Raw genomic sequence first — 19,384 nt, forward strand, 5'->3', positions numbered from 1 at the left:
AACCACAGAAGTCTTTTCTAAGCTATGTGCGATAATCCAATTAAATAATATTTGAATAATTATATTTTAAATATACAATGATAATATAATCAGTACAATTTCATTATAGATAGAATTTGGAAATTATGTCAATGGAACAAAGATGTTTCAAGCCGAAGAGAAAGGAAATTTAAAATAGGAGTTTCAAGAATTAAATTTGAATTTATATTTTTATTCAAACAGTTGAATTAAAGCATAATAATAACATGAACCATATTCATTGTGATGTTTTATTCATTGACTAAAATTCTGGTTTCTATCGGAAAATTTGTGAAATTCGTAACAAACTAAGAAAAAGCTGGCTTATATACTCTGGTTTAAAAAAATATAATTTTTAATTATATATGTTTATTGTAATGTTTTCAATCATGTTTGCTAGAAGGTACTTTAATTTGCAAAGAGCTAAAATATTATTTTACTTGGGTAGGTCTAGATTTGGCTCAAAGTCATAGTTTTAAACAGTTAAATACCCAGAACAATCTGTACCTCATTTTAAGAGTACTTAAATATCAAGTTTTCACTTAATACGAAACCTGGAGATGAAAAGACTTATCCCATTTCTTAGTATGTTTGCATTATATAGTTGCATATCCTCTCACAATAGCAAATAGCAAATTCCCTGTAAATAAAAATTCTGATATGTTTTGGAAACATTTGTAGTATATAAGACAATTTAAAGGAAACTTAGTGAAAGCTGTGCAAACTAAATTTTGTATATTTTAATGTTACTATTTGTGCAGGCTGCCTTAGAGAAAGAATGGCTAGATTTAGATTCCACCCGCTTCCCTTCACAAACACTGCTTCTCTCAAACCAGCTGCACTGGCCAAAGGTAACATGTCATAGAAACTTCTGAGTTCTCGATCTTTGTTCATTTCTTAAGGTTATGCTATGCTGCAGTGATTAATAATACAATTTATTGACTTGAAAAACATAATTACTTTTAGAAGCCTTTGACTTCCTCCTCATCCCCAGATGTAATTTTTCATGTAGCTTTTCTTTCATTTACTCCTATTTTTTTTTCTTTATTTTGGATTTCTTTCAACACTTTATTTCACAGTAGCAAAAAAAAAAATAATGATATGCTTCAGCTGCATATTTGGCAGTAGACTAAAATCACTAGTTGACAGCACTTTAAAAATACAAAAATATGCATTAAAAGGGCAACAGCTGAAGATTCTCAGTCAGGGGTCAATGGACTGCAATATCTGTTATTTATTTGATAATCTTTGAAGTTTTTGTTTTCTGATATTTTTTAAAGATCTTTGCTATTAATCATTTTACATATGTGAACTATACCAAAATACGTGTTCTACATCATTATAACAAGTCATGTATGAATTCTCCAGAAATTTCATTTTAAAAAGTTTTTAATATTTTTGTGAGTTTCCCTCATGAAACTACTTGGTAACATGAATAGAAAGCAATACTTTATAAATGATAGAATTTTCCAATTTTCTTTACACTTATTTAAATTTTTGTCTGATAAGATCTCTGGAACTTTGAAATATGATGATGCCTCACTTAATTTACCAAGTCATCCAGCTCAAGCATGGTTATGTAATGACAAAGAAAATTGTTTTTCATCAGAACACACACACTTAAATGGCAGGTAAGCTAAATTATTCTCTTAGGAAATCAACCTATAAATTACAAAACATTATATTCCTTAAGCAGCATTACAAAAATAGATGTGAATTTACTTGTTTAAAAGATGGAACAACAATCAATATTAAAAATATCATTTTTTTGAGTTTTTAGTGTAAGAAAAATGTGAGGTAGGTGCGTTAAAGCAACTACAAAACTTATGTGTTGGCGAAATAATGTAATTAATTATTGCAAACAAGTGGATCTTTACTGCTTTATAGGTGGAGATAAGAATTAGAATAAAAGTCCCAGTGCTGCATTACTTTCAGCAATAGGATTGAAATATGCTTCAAGTAATTGAAATGTAAACATTTAAAATTAATGGCAGACTTTTATTACTTTTCAAGATAAAGTTTTTCTGTAAATGGATTTTATTTCCAAGTTTGAGACAACATAAACAGCTTGTACTTTTAGACCGTGCTGATATTTGTGTTGATTCAGTTAAAAGTCATTTATTTCTATTGCCAGATCAGAAAATGGAACTTTATCCTGGACATCTGAATCTAAGACTAGTAGAAAGAGTTTACTAAGATCTGAAAAAGAAGAAAAAATTTCAGAAGAATGGTATGTAATCTGTTCTACACTAAAAATTAAGAAATTAAGAGATTAATAAATGTCCAAGACAGATAATTTTCAGGGTTTGAGAATGTCTTTATTAATTTTCAAGAAACTAAGCATCTGATTAAATGGGAATACAAATTTATTTTAGGATCATGTAATTCAGATGTGTATTTATCTTTATGTGTATATACAAGGCCTGGATATTTTTTGCCTTCATGAAATTCATTTTTTAACAGGGGATTTAAGGATATTTCTACTGCTCAACAAATGCTGAAAAGGGCACAGAAAATGAAATCGAAGAAATTAAAGAAAAAATTAGGTAAGTAATTAATATTCTTTGAATAGTAACTATTTGTGATATTGAAGATAAATTCTTTAAAAATATAGTTTATACACTATTTTAATATGAAATAAATGAATGCACAGATGAATGTCTAAAATAATTACACCAAAAATAAATTTTAAAAAATTAGAGAAAATTACTATGCTATTACATTGAAGGATTTATTGTACTTTTAAAATACTTTTACCCTGTTTCTTATCTACTTTGCTATTTATTATTCTATCTGTTGTGTACTGAGTATTATGTTATAATTTGCTTCTAAAGTGGTTCATTTGGGGGAATGTTGATTCTAAAGAGCATCAGCTTCATATTCCTTTGTGTGTTCTTATATTGCTTGATTATTCAGTAAACAGTATAAATTCGTCAGTTTCAAGGAGTTAATAAGCTATGAAGATTTTTCAACTTCATACATTGAAAAAGAAACACAATTTATGTGTTTGGGACTGTAGTTTTTGAAGAATTTGGGAAGTGTTCAAAGGCATCTTCTATCCTACTTGCCAGGCTACTCTTCAAATCATGTCTTTAGATAACAATAATTATTTTAGTATAGTTAATTAATATGTGGAAGAGCTTACAGATGTCAGAGAAAGAAATAGCAAGTTATTATGATTTTATTTCTTTATTTAGCACTATTTAAAATTATTTACATACAGCAGATAACTGCATTTATTTGTAACTTTATGAACTGATGCACTAATAGGCTTGTTATAAGTATCATTTTTTAAAAACTGAGTTTTTGTTCATCAGAAAAGAAATTTATGTTCTCCTATAATTCTGTCTTATATGTAAACATACAAATAAGCGCTCAAAAACTCATTATCTTTATTGTTTTTCTATGTATTATTTTAAATTACTAATTCAGTAGAATTCTGAATAATGTGTGTATGTGTGTTTTAATGTTTAAAAAAATAGAAATAAATAACCAAAATACTGTTGTTTTCCACAAAATAACTGATTTATTGGCACATCACTAATCAGCTATTGAGAAGTTACAGAGGATTCATTTTTAGAATTGTACAAGTTTCCTTTGTTGGTTTTACATTAATGATAATTTTATGTTATCTTTTTGAGATAATTATAATTTTGTGTGTATTAAAATTTTGTTGGGTTTTAAATGTTGGGATTTTAAGCATTTTTAAAGAAAATATAAATAAATATTGTGATTTCCAAATTGTCTGTGACCTGCACTCTCATCTAGTAAACTCCTACTAAGTTTATGAAGTCTCTGTGAGCAGAAAACTCTGTGGTGGTTACCTGGTGAAACAGTAACCAAAACCCAGGCAACAGTCAGACACTCTTTTCAGTTCTGGGGATGTGGTATCCAGTAAAATAAATCAGTGTGGTTTGATAAATTCTTTTATTGCTCTGATGTCTATTTCTATCCATCTTCAAGACTATGAGAAAAACAACTGTTTTGAGAATTAAATTTTTTTCTGAAACTCCGGGCGCAAGATCAGCTGTGAAAAAGGTTTAAGAACTGATTCAACCAATTTTCAACAAATAATTTTCACCTATTTATGTTCCAGAAATTTTTCTAGAACTATTCTTAAAAGATATTTTTAGTTTTTTTTTTTTTTTTCAGTAGCTTCTGCATTCAAAGCTAAGGAAAAGTTTACCTTGTCAAATTTGCCATATGATTCTGTCTTGAAAAATATTTCTTTCTTACTGATTCATGTAATTGAGGGGCTATTTTGTTTTTGTTGGGTCCTTTTCATAAATCACCATGAGAAATATGTATTAGCAAAGGATTCAATAAGCAATATATGCTCACACATAAATATTATTGCTTTAATGGCCACAATTCAATATAATTAGGTCAATAAATAAAGCTGCTTTTTATCAGTCACAAGGGGGCATGGTAGGGTAACAAATGAAAAAGCACAGCCAACCATCCAGTTTAGTAACTACATCTTGACATTTTGTCAGTGCTCACAAAGCATGCTCTGTTAGAATAAAACTCCTGAGTGGCAATTGTATCATTTTTATGAGGATTATTACTCTTTTTACAGGATTGTAATTCAAAGTGCATCTATGTTATTATGTGAGATTTTGAATTTTGCACAATTCTTTTGTTTCATTAAAATTATATTAGATTAAGAAAACAAAAGCAACATTTCTTAGAAATTCGAATGCCTACATATAACTTATGTATTATCCCATATTATTATTCTACATATGAGCTTTATATTATACTATATTCCTCTGTTTCTCCTTCACAGCAGATACACAAATTAAAAATATTAAGGGAGGATTAAAGGGAACGAAAAAAAAAATCAAGGCAATCCTTTCTAAGGATCATATCTTATTTATCTTCTGTTATGTTAATGACTCATGTCACTTCTTTTAGTTTTGCATAAATTATTTAAGTCTCTACCTTAGGTTTTATTCCTAGAGAATAGATATTTTTCTATTACCTTTCTCAGTTTTATAAATCAGTCAATGTGTGCTATGCCATTAATTTACTGGAATCTATCCAAATAATAGCCATAATTTTAAAATTTTACTTACTAATGATCTAAATCAATGTTTTAAATATTGAAATCCTGCTAAATAGTTAACTCCTGTGAAATACTTTAAATATACTAGTAATCTTTAAATATACATGGAGATGATGTGTGTGTGTGTGTGTGTTTGTGTGTGTGTGTGTGTTATGTTAACAATTTACAATTTGTAACTTCAAGCCACCAGAGGGCAACATTGTCCATAAAACTGCCGGGAGCACAGCCAGATCTATGGGAGTTGGTAGAGTGGTAGGAGAGGTGTCAGAGAATAGGAACTATTAATTAGTGCAATAAATGATATCCTACAATTAAACAAAGGCAGTGGTCCTCAAGAACATGGGGTGTAAACATGAGTATGAAAACTTTAATTCAAATTTCTGCCATGAAAAACTGAGAGCAATTTAGTAGCAAGCACTTAACAATATTTCTTGTTCATATCTTTACATTTTTATTAGTCAAGGAATAGAAGTCAATAATATTTGAAGATGAGAGTGAAAATAGGACAAAAGGCATAAGGTGACTTAAATTTTAAAAAAGTGAGGTGTAATGGAATCAGTTGCAGATAGAGGAAGAAACCGAAAGAAGATGTTTAATAAAGATGTAAGGAACTGAGGAAATGTAGTGTGGACAGCTATTGGGGAGATTCATTATTGATGACTTCTGTTGCTTTAAGTGAAGCCATCTGCTTTAAAGAGAAGGAGGCAGAGTGTAGGACAAGGAAGAGGAATTGATTAGAAGGTATGGGATGAAATCTAAAATTGGGAAGAGCTTTCATGATCTACCCAGTTTATGTTTGGGTTATAGTTGTTTTTCTCAGTAAATAAATAATTGCTTTTCCCCTCATAAGTGATATCAGCTTCAACCAATAATGACCAGTATTGTTTTTGTGGGTTGTTTGTTTATGCTTTACTGTTGTCTGGTTAGTATTTACAAAATTTGGTGATCTGCATTGGAATTTAGCAGAGACTGAGGATAGTTTAGAATGCAGTACTGCAGTGAAGAATATCAAATGTAAGGCGAGTTACAGGTTTATTGAAAACATGCAGGGTCAATAACCTTAGGGTAGCAAGCATAATTGGTAGCAAGTCTGAGATTCACTAGCTGAGGAAGGAGCATGGTGACTGGTTTTTATGTGAAGTGTTTCTTAGAATGTTCTGAATGTATAGATTTTGGTACAGAACAGCTGGTAAAATGTTTAAGGGCTAAGAACATAGGATGCACACATAATATGGTTTTTCTAGATTTATCATATTGATGCATATCAAAATTTCCTAGAGAAAAGAAAGAACAAGATGAAGCAAAAGGTTAACATTTATTTATTTTTTTTTCAATTTCTTTTTTTTTTATTGGTTGTTCACAACATTACAAAGCTCTTGACATATCATATTTCATACATTAGATTGAAGTGGGTTATGAACCCCCAATTTTACCCCAAATGCAGATTGCAGAATCACGTCGGTTACACATCCACAATTTTACATAATTCCCTATTAGTAATTGTTGTATTCTGCTACCTTTCCTATCCCCTAGTTTCCCCCCTCCCCTCCCCTCCCATCTTCTCTCTCTACCCCATCTACTGTAATTCATTTCTCTCCTTGTTTATTTTCCCATTCCCCTCACAACCTCTTATATGTAATTTTATATAGCAATGAGGGTCTCCCTTCATTTCCATGCAATTTCCCTTTTCTCTCCCTTTCCCTCCCATCTCATGTCTCTGTTTAATGTTAATCTTTTCTTCCTGCTCTTTCTCCCTGCTCTGTTCATAGTTGCTCTCATTATATCAAAGAAGACATTTGGTATTTGTTTTTTAGGGATTGGCTAGCTTCACTAAGCATAATCTGCTCTAGTGCCATCCATTTCCCTGCAAATTCTATGATTTTGTCATTTTTTATTGCTGCATAGTACTCCATTGTGTATAGATGCCACATTTTTTTTTTTATCCATTCATCTATTGAAGGGCATCTGGGTTGGTTCCACAGTCTAGCTATTGTGAATTGTGCTGCTATGAACATCGATGTGGCAGTATCCCTGTAGCATGCTCTTTTAAGGTCTTCAGGGAATAGTCCGAGAAGGGCAATAGCAGGGTCAAATGGTGGTTCCATTCCCAGCTTTCCCAGGAATCTCCAAACTGCTTTCCAAATTGGCCGCACCAATTTGCAGTCCCACCAGCAATGTACAAGTGTACCCTTTTCTCCACATCCTCGCCAGCACTTGTTGTTGTTTGACTTCATAGTGGCTGCCAATCTTACTGGAGTGAGATGGTATCTTAGGGTGGTTTTGATTTGCATTTCTCTGACTGCTAGAGATGGAGAGCATTTTTCCATGTACTTGTTGATTGATTGTATATCCTCCTCTGAGAAGTGTCTGTTCAGGTCCTTGGCCCATTTGTTGATTGGGTTATTTGTTATCTTATTGTCTAATTTTTTGAGTTCTTTGTATACTCTGGATATTAGGGCTCTATCTGAAGTGTGAGGAGTAAAAATTTGTTCCCAGGATGTAGGCTCCCTATTTACCTCTCTTATTGTTTTTCTTGCTGAGAAAAAACATTTTAGTTTAAGTAAGTCCCATTTGTTGATTCTTGTTATTAACTCTTGTGCTATGGGTGTCCTATTAAGGAATTTGGAGCCCGACCCCACAATATGTAGATTGGAGCCAACTTTTTCTTCTATCAGACGCAGAGTCTCTGATTTGATATCAAGCTCCTTGATCCATTTTGAGTTAACTTTTGTGCATGGTGAGAGAAAGGGATTCAGTTTCATTTTGTTGCATATGGATTTCCAGTTTTCCCAACACCATTTGTTGAAGATGCTATCCTTCCTCCATTGCATGTTTTTAGCCGCTTTATCAAATATAAGATAGTTGTAACTATGTGGATTAGTCTCTGTGTCCTCTATTCTATACCATTGGTCCACCCGCCTATTTTGGTACCAGTACCATGCTGTTTTTGTCACTATTGCTCTGTAATATAGTTTGAAATCTGGTATCGCTATACCGCCTGATTCACACTTCCTGCTTAGAATTGCTTTTGCTATTCTGGGTCTTTTATTTTTCCATATGAATTTCATGATTTCTTTATCTATTTCTACAAGAAATGCCATTGGAATTTTGATTGGCATTGCATTAAACCTATAGAGAACTTTTGGTAATATCACCATTTTGATAATGTTAGTTCTGCCTATCCATGAACAGGGTATATTTTTCCATCTTCTAAGATCTTCTTCTACTTCTCTCTTTAGGGTTCTGTAGTTTTCATTGTATAAATCTTTCACCTCTTTTGTTAGGTTGATTCCCAAGTATTTTTTTTTTTGAGGATATTGTGAATGGAGTGTTTTTCCTCATTTCCATTTCAGAAGTTTTGTCGCTGCTATACAGAAATACCTTTGATTTATGCGTGTTGATTTTATATCCTGCCACTTTGCTGAATTCATTTATTAGTTCTAGTAGTTTCTTTGTAGACCCTTTTGGGTCTTCTAGGTATAGAATCATGTCATCTGCAAATAGTGATAATTTAAGTTCTTCTTTTCCTATTTTTATGCCTTTAATTTCTTTCGTCTCTTTAATTGCTCTGGCCAGTGTTTCAAGAACTATATTGAATAGAAGTGGTGATAGAGGGCATCCCTGTCTTGTTCCAGATTTTAGAGGGAATGCCTTTAACTTTTGTCCATTCAGAATGATGCTAGCCTGAGGCTTAGCATAGATAGCTTTTACAATGTCAAGGTAAGTTCCGGTTATCCCTACTTTTTCTAATGTTTTGAACATAAAGGGATGCTGTACTTTGTCGAATGCTTTCTCTGCATCTATCGAGATGATCATATGGTTCTTATCTTTAAGTCTATTGATGTGGTGAATAACATTTATTGATTTCCGTATGTTGAACCAGCCTTGCATCCCAGGGATGAATCCTACTTGATCATGGTGCACAATTTTTTTGATGTGTTTTTGTATTCGATTTGCCAGAATTTTATTGAGGATTTTTGCATCTAGGTTCATTAGAGATATTGGTCTGTAGTTTTCTTTCTTTGAAGTGTCTTTGTCTGGTTTTGGGATCAGAGTGATGTTGGCCTCATAGAATGAATTTGGAAGAGCTCCCTCTTTTTCTATTTCCTGAAATAACTTGAAAAGTATTGGTATTAATTCTTCTTTAAAGGTTTTGTAAAACTCCGCTGTATACCCATCCGGTCCTGGGCTTTTCTTGGTTGGTAGTCTTTTGATGGCTTCTTCAATTTCATCCATTGATATTGGTCTGTTCAAATTGTGTGTATCCTCCTGATTCAGTCTGGGCAAATCATATGACTTAAGAAATTTATCGATGTCTTCACTATCTTCTATTTTATTGGAATATAGGCTTTCAAAATAATTTCTAATTGTCTTCTGTATTTCTGTAGCATCTGTTGTGATATTGCCTTTTTCATCCCGTATGTTAGTAATTTGAGTTCTCTCTCTTCTTCTCTTCGTTAGCATGGCTTAAGGTCTGTCGATCTTATTTATTTTTTCGAAGAACCAACTTATAGTTTTGTTAATTTTTTCAATAGTTTCTTTTGTTTCAATTTCATTGATTTCCGCTCTGATTTTAATTATTTCTTGCCTTCTGCTACATTTGCTGTTGTTTTGCTCTTCCTTTTCTAGGGCTTTGAGATGAAGTGTGAGCTCATTTATTTGTTGGTTTTTTCTTTTTTTGAGGAATGACCACCAGGTTATGAATTTTCCTCTTAAAAGTGCTTTCATTGTGTCCCATAGATTCCGATATGTTGTGTCTGTATTTTCATTTATCTCTAAGAATTTTTTGATTTCCTCCTTTATGTCTTCTGTAACCCATTGATCATTCAGTAGCATATTGTTCATTTTCCATGTGATGTAGGATTTTTCCTTCCTTCTTTTATCATTGATTTCCAGTTTCATTCCATTATGATCAGATAAAATGCATGGTATTATCTCCACCCCTTTATATTTACTGAGGGTTGCCCTATGGCATAATATATGGTCTATTTTTGAGAATGATCCATGTGCTGCTGAGAAAAAAGTATATCCATTTGATGATGGTTGATATATTCTATATATGTCAGTTAAGTCTAGGTTATTGATTGTGATATTTAGTTCTATAGTTTCTTTATTCAACTTTTGTTTGGAGGATCTGTCCAATGGTGAGAGAGGTGTGTTGAAGTCACCCATAATTATTGTGTTGTGGTCTATTTGATTCTTGAACTTGAGGAGAATTTGTTTTATGAATGTCACAGCACCATTATTTGGTGCATAAATATTGATAATTGTTATGTCTTGTTGGTGAATGGTTTCTTTTAACAGTATATAATGTCCTTCCTTATCCCTTTGGATTAACTTAGTCTTGAAGTCGATTTTATTCGATATGAGGATGGCCACTCCTACTTGCTTAAGAGAACTGTGTGCGTGGTATATTTTTTCCCATCCTTTCACCTTCAGCCTGTGTATGTCTTTTCCAATCAGATGTGTCTCCTGGAGGCAGCATATTGTTGGATTTGTTTTTTTAATCCATAATACCAGCCTATGTCGCTTTATTGGAGAGTTTAAGCCATTAACATTCAGAGTTACTATTGATATATGGTTTGTACTTCCATCCATGTTTGATTATTTATCCTTTTTTAAAAAAAATTAGTTTGTTTCTCCATGATTATCTTTCCCCTCACCCTCTGTCTTTACTGAGGCACTTCCCACTGATGGTTTTGGTTATTGTTTTTCATTTCTTCCTCGTGTAGTGTTTTGCTCAAAATGCTTTGCAATGCTGGTTTTCTGGCTGCAAATTCTTTTAACTTTTGTTTATCATGAACGATTTTTATTTCGTTGTCATACCTGAAGCTTAATTTTGCTGGATACAGAATTCTTGGTTGGCATCCATTGTCTTTCAGTGTTTGAAATACATTGTTCCATGACCTTCTTGCTTTCAGTGTCTGTGATGAAAAATCTGTTGTTAACCTTATTGGTTTACCCCTGAATGTAATCTGTCTCCTTTCTCTTGTAGTTTTTAATATTTTCTCTTTGTTCTGTATATTGGATATCTTCATAACAATGTGTCTTGGCGTTGGTCTACTGTGATTTTGTGTGCTCGGTGTCCTGTATGCATCTTCAATTTGTATATCTCTTTCCTTTTTTATTTCTGGAAAGTTTTCTGTAATTATTTCATTCAGCAGGTTACTCATTCCCTTGGTTTGAATCTCTGTACCTTCTTCTATCCCGATGACTTGTAAGTTTGGTTTTTTTATGTTATCCCATAACTCTTGGATGTTTTTCTTGTGATTTTTTACCAGCCTTTCTGAGTTGGCTAGACTGTTTTCAAGATGATATATTTTGTCTTCATGATCTGACGTTCTGGCTTCTACTTGCTCCACTCTGTTAGTGATACTCTCAATTGAGTTTTTAATTTGGTTTATCGTTTCCTTCATTTCTAGAATTATTGTTTGATTATTTTTTATAATCTCTATCTCCTGATAAAGATGCTTAACTTCTTCTTTTATCTGTTTATGTAATTCATTCTCAATGTGTTCTTTCGCTGCTTGAATTTGCTGTCTTGTATCCTCTTTAAGGTTCCATTCCATCTGTCTAAGGTATTCCTTGAGTTCTTTATATGACCATTTTTCTGATGACTCTAGGTCCTCCTGAATATTTAGGCTGTCCTGCATTGTTTGTACTCCTTTTCTTCCTTGCTTTTTGAAGGTGCTCATGTTACTTCTTGTTCTGTTTGACTGCTGAGTTACTGTTTACTCCTATAAATTTATTTGATGCTTGGGAGGAAAGGTATTAGAAGGGAAAGGAAGAAGTCAGTAAAGAGAATGAGAGTAAGCAGGTAGAATTCAAGGAAGGGGGGATAAGATAATTGAAAAGAAATGAAAAGACAAAAGAAGAAAAAAATAGGAAATAAAAAAGAAAAAAATTAAAAAAAATAATAAAAAAATTAAAATTAAAATTAGAAGAAAAAAAAGTTGTAAAAAAATTAAAAAAAAACAAGAAAGAAAAATGAAAATGAAAGAAAAATCCAAATCAAAAAAAAAAGAGAAAAGAAAAAAAGAAAAAAAAAACTAATAAATGCAGTCTTAGAGTTTGATTAACTTCTCTTCCAGTAGGTGGCACTGTGCCCACCAGGCCAAGTTTCTCCTGTCAATACACGGGAACCAATCACTGTGCAGCAGCTCCTCCCAGACTGGGTGAGTCTCCAATCCTGAGTGCCTAGGGCCTCCTCTTGTGTCTAGTCACTTCCCACTTTTCCTCTAGCCAGGCCCCTCTCACGGGTGCCGCTCACCACAATACTGGCTACACGCCAGGTCTGCTGCTCCTGGGAGCCCTGTTTTCATGAACGACTGGGCATACACTCTCCCAGTTTGCCATTCCCTCAGACCCTAATTTTGTAGAGCTTGGGGCTGAGAATCCTCAGGGAATTTTACTTGCCCTCCGGTAGCCACGCCCCCGGTAGCTGGTGCAAGAGACCTCAGCTGTCAGCCCTGGTGGGAACGGTAGTTCCGTGCCGCAGGTCCCGCGCCACCTCTGAGGTTTCCCGGATGTGTGGAGAGGGAAGGCTAGGGAATTACACACCTGTAGCCGCAGGTTTCAATGAAGTTATCTCCTCCGCCGCAGTCTGATGACGTCAGTTCTCTGCCATGGTGGTGTCTCTTGCAAATGGCGACAGTTCGTTTCCCTTTGCTGGGCGACCAGTGCAACGGGTGGGTCCTTACTGTCTCTCCCAAGCCCCGTTTCAAACCTGTGGCCACTACCTATGAAGGCTCGGTAGGCATTTACCTCCGTAGGATCAGAAGGGCTGACCAGTTGTTTCAGCCGGATGGATTAGTGCTGAGTCATAGCTGTTTGTCTTCTGGAAGCAGGCGAACAGGAGCTTGAATTCAGCCGATCCGGGCTCAGTGTGTGTTTTGAGAGGCCCAGACTGTTCACCCCAGATCCACGTCAGCTCAGCATTGCCTAGTGATCCTGAGCAAACAGATTTAGGTTGTTTACGACCCCCTATGCCTGCACAGCTGAAGAGGTCAGGGACTTGATCTCTCTGCGCCCGCCGCCAGGTTGCTCAATTTCTCAAAGGTTAACATTTAATCACAGCCAAAAATTAACCAGGTGGAAATTAAGAAAGGGTAATTTCGTTTTTTAATGTGCACTGAGTAGTTCAAGGACTGTAGGAAAGCAATTTGTTTGCAAAATGACAATTTTAAGTGAGAGGATTCAAAAAGAAATATTGATATGGATACTTCTATTTTCTAACTAAAATTATATTACTTAAATGAGATAAGTGATATAGAGCATTAAAATATAAAGCCTTGTTCATAGTAGGAACTCAGCTTACTTACGTAGAGCTTTTTAAAAATATTTTTATTTCCTGTCATAAGCAAGCCATATTTGGGAGACTCAAAATTTTCTTAAAAAAATAAAAATAAAAAAGTAGCAGACCTGGTATTAATGATCACAGAGGAGTGGAATTAATGTGCAAAACTAATTTTACAGTGCGTGAAAACTGTCACAATTTGTAATTTACACATCCTTATCCTCTGACTTTCTACTAGACTGTATTCAGGGTGGTGGGGGAGTAAGAATAGTGTCTTAACCAAAGTTGTATTTCTAGGAACTATCAAAATCAAGTGAATTTTTTCCTCTATCTTAAATTACCAAAGTGTATCTTGCTTCTTATCATTATCCCTTTGCAATCTGAATTAAGTATTAAATCAATTTTTGCTGATGCAAGCAGAATGTTTTGAAATGAAAGGACATTTATACTTGGGGAATAAAACTATTTTATTGAATAAATTGAGCTGATTATTTTGGTTATTTGACAGGTATTAAATTTTTTGATCTTGATAATAGTATAAGGAAGTGCTATTGTCATCCCTATTTTACATATTTAATAAATAACCTCATAAATTTGGCACAGTGGCTCATGCCTATAATCTCATCAGATTGGGAGACTGAGACAGGAGGATCTCGAGTTCAAAGCCAGCATCAGCAACAGCAAGATGCTAAGCAACTCAATGAGACCTAGTCTCTAAATAAAATACAAAGTAGGGATGGGAATGTGGCTCAATGGTTTAGTGCCCCTGAGTTCAATTCCCCGTACCAAAAAAAAAAAAAAATTCATAGATAGATTGTTGCTTGCCCAAGGAAGTACCAAAGAATTTATAAAAGATCATTAGCTTTTGTTTTGTTTGCTATATTTAATAAAAAGAGATATTATGGATCCATCTATTTCTTATACTATGAAAGATTTATGTTCTTTTCCAAGAGTACAATAGGTTGGAAATATTATAGTTGTTTATGTTGTAATATATATCTATCTGCTGTCATTTATTGAGTGTCCACACTTATGTGGGTATTAGATTTGATGCTTTACACACATTATTACATTAAATTCTCACAGTAGTTCTTGAAAGTCAGTATTATTTCTGATGGACAGAGAAGTCACAAAGTGAGAGCAATTGTTTTTAGAGTGATACAACTGGTAAAAATTGAAACTAGAATCTGAACTAATAATGTTGAATTGCCAGTCATTGCCAAGAGGCAAGAAGAGCAGGAGAATAGAAAGATGGTTATAAGTTATCAAAAGAAGTTGTGAGGTACCACACAGTTTGTGAACCCATAGAAATCTGTCTTCCCTGATTGAGTAATGCTACTTTTGATATATCAATATTTTTTAAATGATTTAGGTGACACATAAAACTTATTCAATGAAATATACATAATATCAATATTATTCATATTGATAATTCAAAATGAATTAATGTAGAAATATCCAATTATTAAAACACTTTAGGTTGCCTAAACTTAGGGAAGTACCCAAATATTGAAATTTTTCTAATGTTAAAGAAGTATAATCTTGGTGTAGTGTGTTAATCAAAATTACTAAGGATAAATTATTACTAAAAAAATGAAAATCATCAGGTTGCTTATATTGGAGAATAACTCTGCACATGCTATTTATTCTGCTTTTCTAATACACATTCTAAGAAATATGCTACTTTATCATTTAATTAAAATATACTGTTTAATATTCATGACATTTAATATCTTGTTTTCCCACTTAGCATATTCAGTTCTATTTTACTAGATATTAATCAAAGATTCTTAAACTCTCTTCTGCCAGATGATACAGAATACTATGAAAATGTGTGCTACTCCAAATTGTGGCTTTGCTACCCTACTGAATGCATAACTTTCCACCCTGGATTTCATTCCCTAGTATTTGCATCACTATCTTCTTAGAGTTCTTAAGCAAAACCTCATAATACAAAAGTACTGAATTCTCATTTTTCATACTCCAGAGAACCATTTATTACAAATAAAAAGTTACATGCCCTACATTTAAATCACACTTTTTATTTTGTAAAATTAATAGATTTAGGATATTTTAGGCTTTAAAACCTTTAGAGTATTTATACGACTTTGGTAGGTAAATACAATATATTTAGGAAAAAAACACCAAAATTGTATGTATAAAATTAATGAAATAGTCTTTTTTTCTTTGGCCCTCAATCTAATAGCTGCCTTGCTTTCCTATTTCCATATCCTAGCTCTGTAATTTAGAGGAGGAAAAGTTGAACACATGTTTTTTTTTTCTATAATGAGAACTTTATTGCCTAGTTATCCATCTATAGAAATTTTGCTTTATTCTAGAAGAAATATTAGGGATTTTAAAAAGGAGGTAAATTAGTAAATAGTAAAGTATATGATGCCATAGTTTACAAGCAACTTTTTTCACATTATTAGTGTTACTGTCCTTTATGCTAAGTATTGGCTATGTGTATATTCAGACAACCAAGAATATTGGTTGGCTACCTTTTCATATTATAAATTGGGAAATGAGATAATCAATATCATAGAATCCTATAGAGGGGATAATATTTTAATACCATCATAAAAAAATATGTGGTCCTTTTAGAAAAAGAATGACCCAGAGCTGATCTTCTCTCTTGTTCTTTTTGTCTAGATCCCAGTGTGCGCCTAGCATTATTCAAAAACAATGAAAATAAAGTTTCTGTTATAAACTCACCAAAGCAGACACCGTCTAAAAGAGATGGCTACTTTGGAGGTATGGATTTAATACTTGATGCATAGAAAGATTAAAAGATTAGATATTATATTCAGACATATATTTTAATCCTCAATAATCCCAAAAATACACATGGAAAATGTGTACAAAATATATGAATAAAAGTCAAAATATGATCAGGAGCTAAAATACTAATTTAGTGTTTTGATATTTTGGTATGATAATTTGGCATTTCAATCAATGCTTATCTAAATTTTAAATTCCTTTTATCTTATGTGAAAATATAATGGCTGTATCATTAGTGCTATTAATGTAATTTAATTTTACAGTGACATAAAATTACAATGACATAAAAAATACACTGACATAATATTAGTTTATGTCAATGAAAGTGATCACATGTTAAAATGATATTCCAGTATATCCAATATGTACAAATTTCATTAAACACTATAAATTATACTCCAGAATTTTCATTTTTTACAGTATTCACAGCTTGGTAACTCTCTTTTAAGGTTCAGTATTTGGACATCTAGGTAGAAGATTGCTTCTGATTTCAATATTCAGGAGAATTATGAACTTACATTATTAAACAGAAATATATAAATGTAATACAGCGGCAAGCTTGACTTAAAAACAAAATTTTCACTTGCTTTCTTTTTAGTATTAAAATTTTTAATGTTTTACCTATACTTTTGTAATTTCTAATAGAAAAATAGGAGCCAGATACATTTTAATGGAAATAAACTATTTAGGATTCTCAAGAGTTTATCTTTTGTAGATACTAAGTAAATATTAAATTTATGCATCTTCATGATATGACTGAAAATACATTTCTATTTAAAGAAACATTTGGTAGTCACTAAATTTATTATTTTTTTAGAGATGCTCACTAACATCCATAGGGGTAGAAGACGTGGAGGCTGGAGTTTACATGAAAGTACACAGAAAAAAATACATATGTAGAAAGGTAGACAAAGCAAGTGTGCCAAATTATCAAAATTGTTGAATCTATAGATTATGGTATGTGGAGATTTGTTTTCTAATTCTATTTTTTGTCATTGTTGCTGTTGTTTAGAATTTTCTATGGGAAAACATTTTGAACTTTTGGTGTCCATTAAAGGTATAAAAACTCAATATAATTGTGAGAATTGCTAATGAGTTAATATTTTAATAAAAAATTATATTTCCAATATGAATATAAGGCTTAGGTTTTAATTAGGATAATTTCCTTGTTAGTTTTCACCATTTCACTGTTTTGAAAGGAGAAGTAGAACTTTTGCTAAAAACAATAACTCCACAGGTATTATCTGTTAAGTAGGATCATTGTTGATTTAGGAAGGAAATGTCTAGGAGTAAAGACATTTAATTTATTTTAATCTTAGAATCAGAAAGGAGAAATCTATCCTAATGAGTTCTGTTGCATTTTCTCCTGTTCTAGGAGATGTTGCCATCTAAAATAGTATATGTATGCTTATGTTTATTAAAGTGTATTCTAATGTAAGATACACTAGTAATAGTCAAAATAGTGACAAAAAGTGGCCCATTGAATATGGAACATTTCCACATATGCTTTGTGAGTGAGGATTTGTTTTGTTTTGTTTTCTTTGCCCTATGTGAAATGTGTTTAGTTTACTGTTTCATTGTTTTGTTTTTGAAACCCCAAGTATGTCTTGCATTTCATTTTTCACTGAATGGGCTTTATGTATATACCAGACTTTCTATCTAGTGAGTCACAGTTTTTTTTTTTTTTAAGGATTTAGTGTTTTGTTTTAAGGAATAAGCTTGGCTGAAACAGTTCTATATATAAGAAATTTTTCCCTAATTAATATGTTCATTTTTGCCCTTTGTTTTAAGGGGACCAGTGAGGCAAGACAATTTACCCATTACTGGTCAGGCTGAAAGCCATGCTATCTTTAACTGCTGCTCTGGACTCACTTCCCAGGCTCATACTCATTTTCTTAGGCCACAGAGAACAGCTTCCAAGTTAGCAGCCTGCCCCAGCTGCCCAGTAGAGGGTGCACTTTGAAATAAGCTGTTTTAGGTACAATTTACATATTACAAAATATAATTTAGGAGTATAGTTCAGTAAGTTTCATTTACATAACCATCATCACAAACTAATTTTAAAACATTGGAAGAACTTCCTATTTCTTAAGAAAACATTCAAATAAAATTAATAGTTGGGCTTCTTTTTCTTTCTCTTTTTTTAATTTCTTCTTTTTAGATACACATGACAGTAGAGTATATTTTCACATATTATAAATATAGTATAACTTTTTCTAATTAGGAGTCTATTCTTGTGGTTGTACATGATGTGGAGTTTCACTGATGGTATATTCATATATAAACATAGGAAAGTTATGTCCAATTCATTCCACTGTCTTTCCTATACCATCCATTCTCTTCATTCCCCTTTGTCTAATCTACTAAATTTCTATTCTTCTTCTGACTTTCAAAAAAAGGTGGGGAATCGCAATTAAATTTTGTTGTAGGTTCAGATTATCTGACTGCATTTGGGATAGATATACCAGCCTAGTCTTATAATTCCCTTGATTTTGTTGAAATTATGTCAGTATTATTTGACTATTGCTTTCTATAATTCCCGTTTATTTTATAGTAACATTGTATGATGTTAAAAAATTAAATTTAAAACAAAATTTATTTTCCCGCTTGGCAAAAGACACTGTGAAATTTCCATGGTTTTTATAAATTAAATAAATGTTACTAAACTTCTTTGATTATTACTGTGGCATTTTTCTGAGTATCTCTAGCAGGATGGGATATACTCTGTCTCTGTCTAGAGTGGAAAATATGGTTAAATTCAAGGAATATTTTATATGAAATAAATTATATTAAATAGATGGAAAATGCCATTTTACTAGTTTGTGTGTTATAACATTATTCTGTCTTGTTCATGAAAAATTTTGACCTTTAACCTGATCTAGGTTGAGGAACCTTTGTTACCTGTGTAACCTAATATATGTTCCATGTGTCAGATGAGACAGTTCTTCCTATAAGACTGAGAAACTGGGAACTGTACAGATTTAACATTGGCTTACTTTGATGATTCATTTGTAAACAAATTCATTTGGTTATTTTTACAATCAGGTGTCTACCTTAGTTTACCTTTGTTATCACCTGTAATTGTTCTTGGGCTTCAATATATGACATTGCCTTACAAATCAGACACTTTCTTGATTATTACCTTGAAGATCTCCTACCTAGTTTTCATTTTTTTATCTGTCTTACCACTCTTCTTAGTTTTCACTGGTGTAACAGGAAGC

At 32.5% G+C, this 19,384-nt stretch overlaps 1 protein-coding gene across 1 annotated transcript in view; it reads left to right on the forward strand.

The window, feature by feature from the left end:
• The window catches only part of LRRIQ1 (leucine rich repeats and IQ motif containing 1), a gene marked incomplete at both ends in the record, with an annotated part of 179,846 nt that overhangs the window by 107,327 nt on the left and 53,135 nt on the right, over nucleotides 1–19,384 (forward strand). The window contains 5 exons of the mRNA XM_081311448.1: nucleotides 780–869; nucleotides 1,528–1,649; nucleotides 2,153–2,248; nucleotides 2,482–2,564; nucleotides 16,035–16,136. Of these exons, the coding sequence (XP_081167574.1) occupies nucleotides 780–869; nucleotides 1,528–1,649; nucleotides 2,153–2,248; nucleotides 2,482–2,564; nucleotides 16,035–16,136 (493 nt within the window). The remainder of the gene's footprint in view (nucleotides 1–779; nucleotides 870–1,527; nucleotides 1,650–2,152; nucleotides 2,249–2,481; nucleotides 2,565–16,034; nucleotides 16,137–19,384) is intronic.

Source organism: Spermophilus citellus, assembly GCF_964194105.1.
Source record: "Spermophilus citellus genome assembly, chromosome: 10".
Lineage (NCBI taxonomy): Eukaryota > Metazoa > Chordata > Mammalia > Rodentia > Sciuridae > Spermophilus > Spermophilus citellus.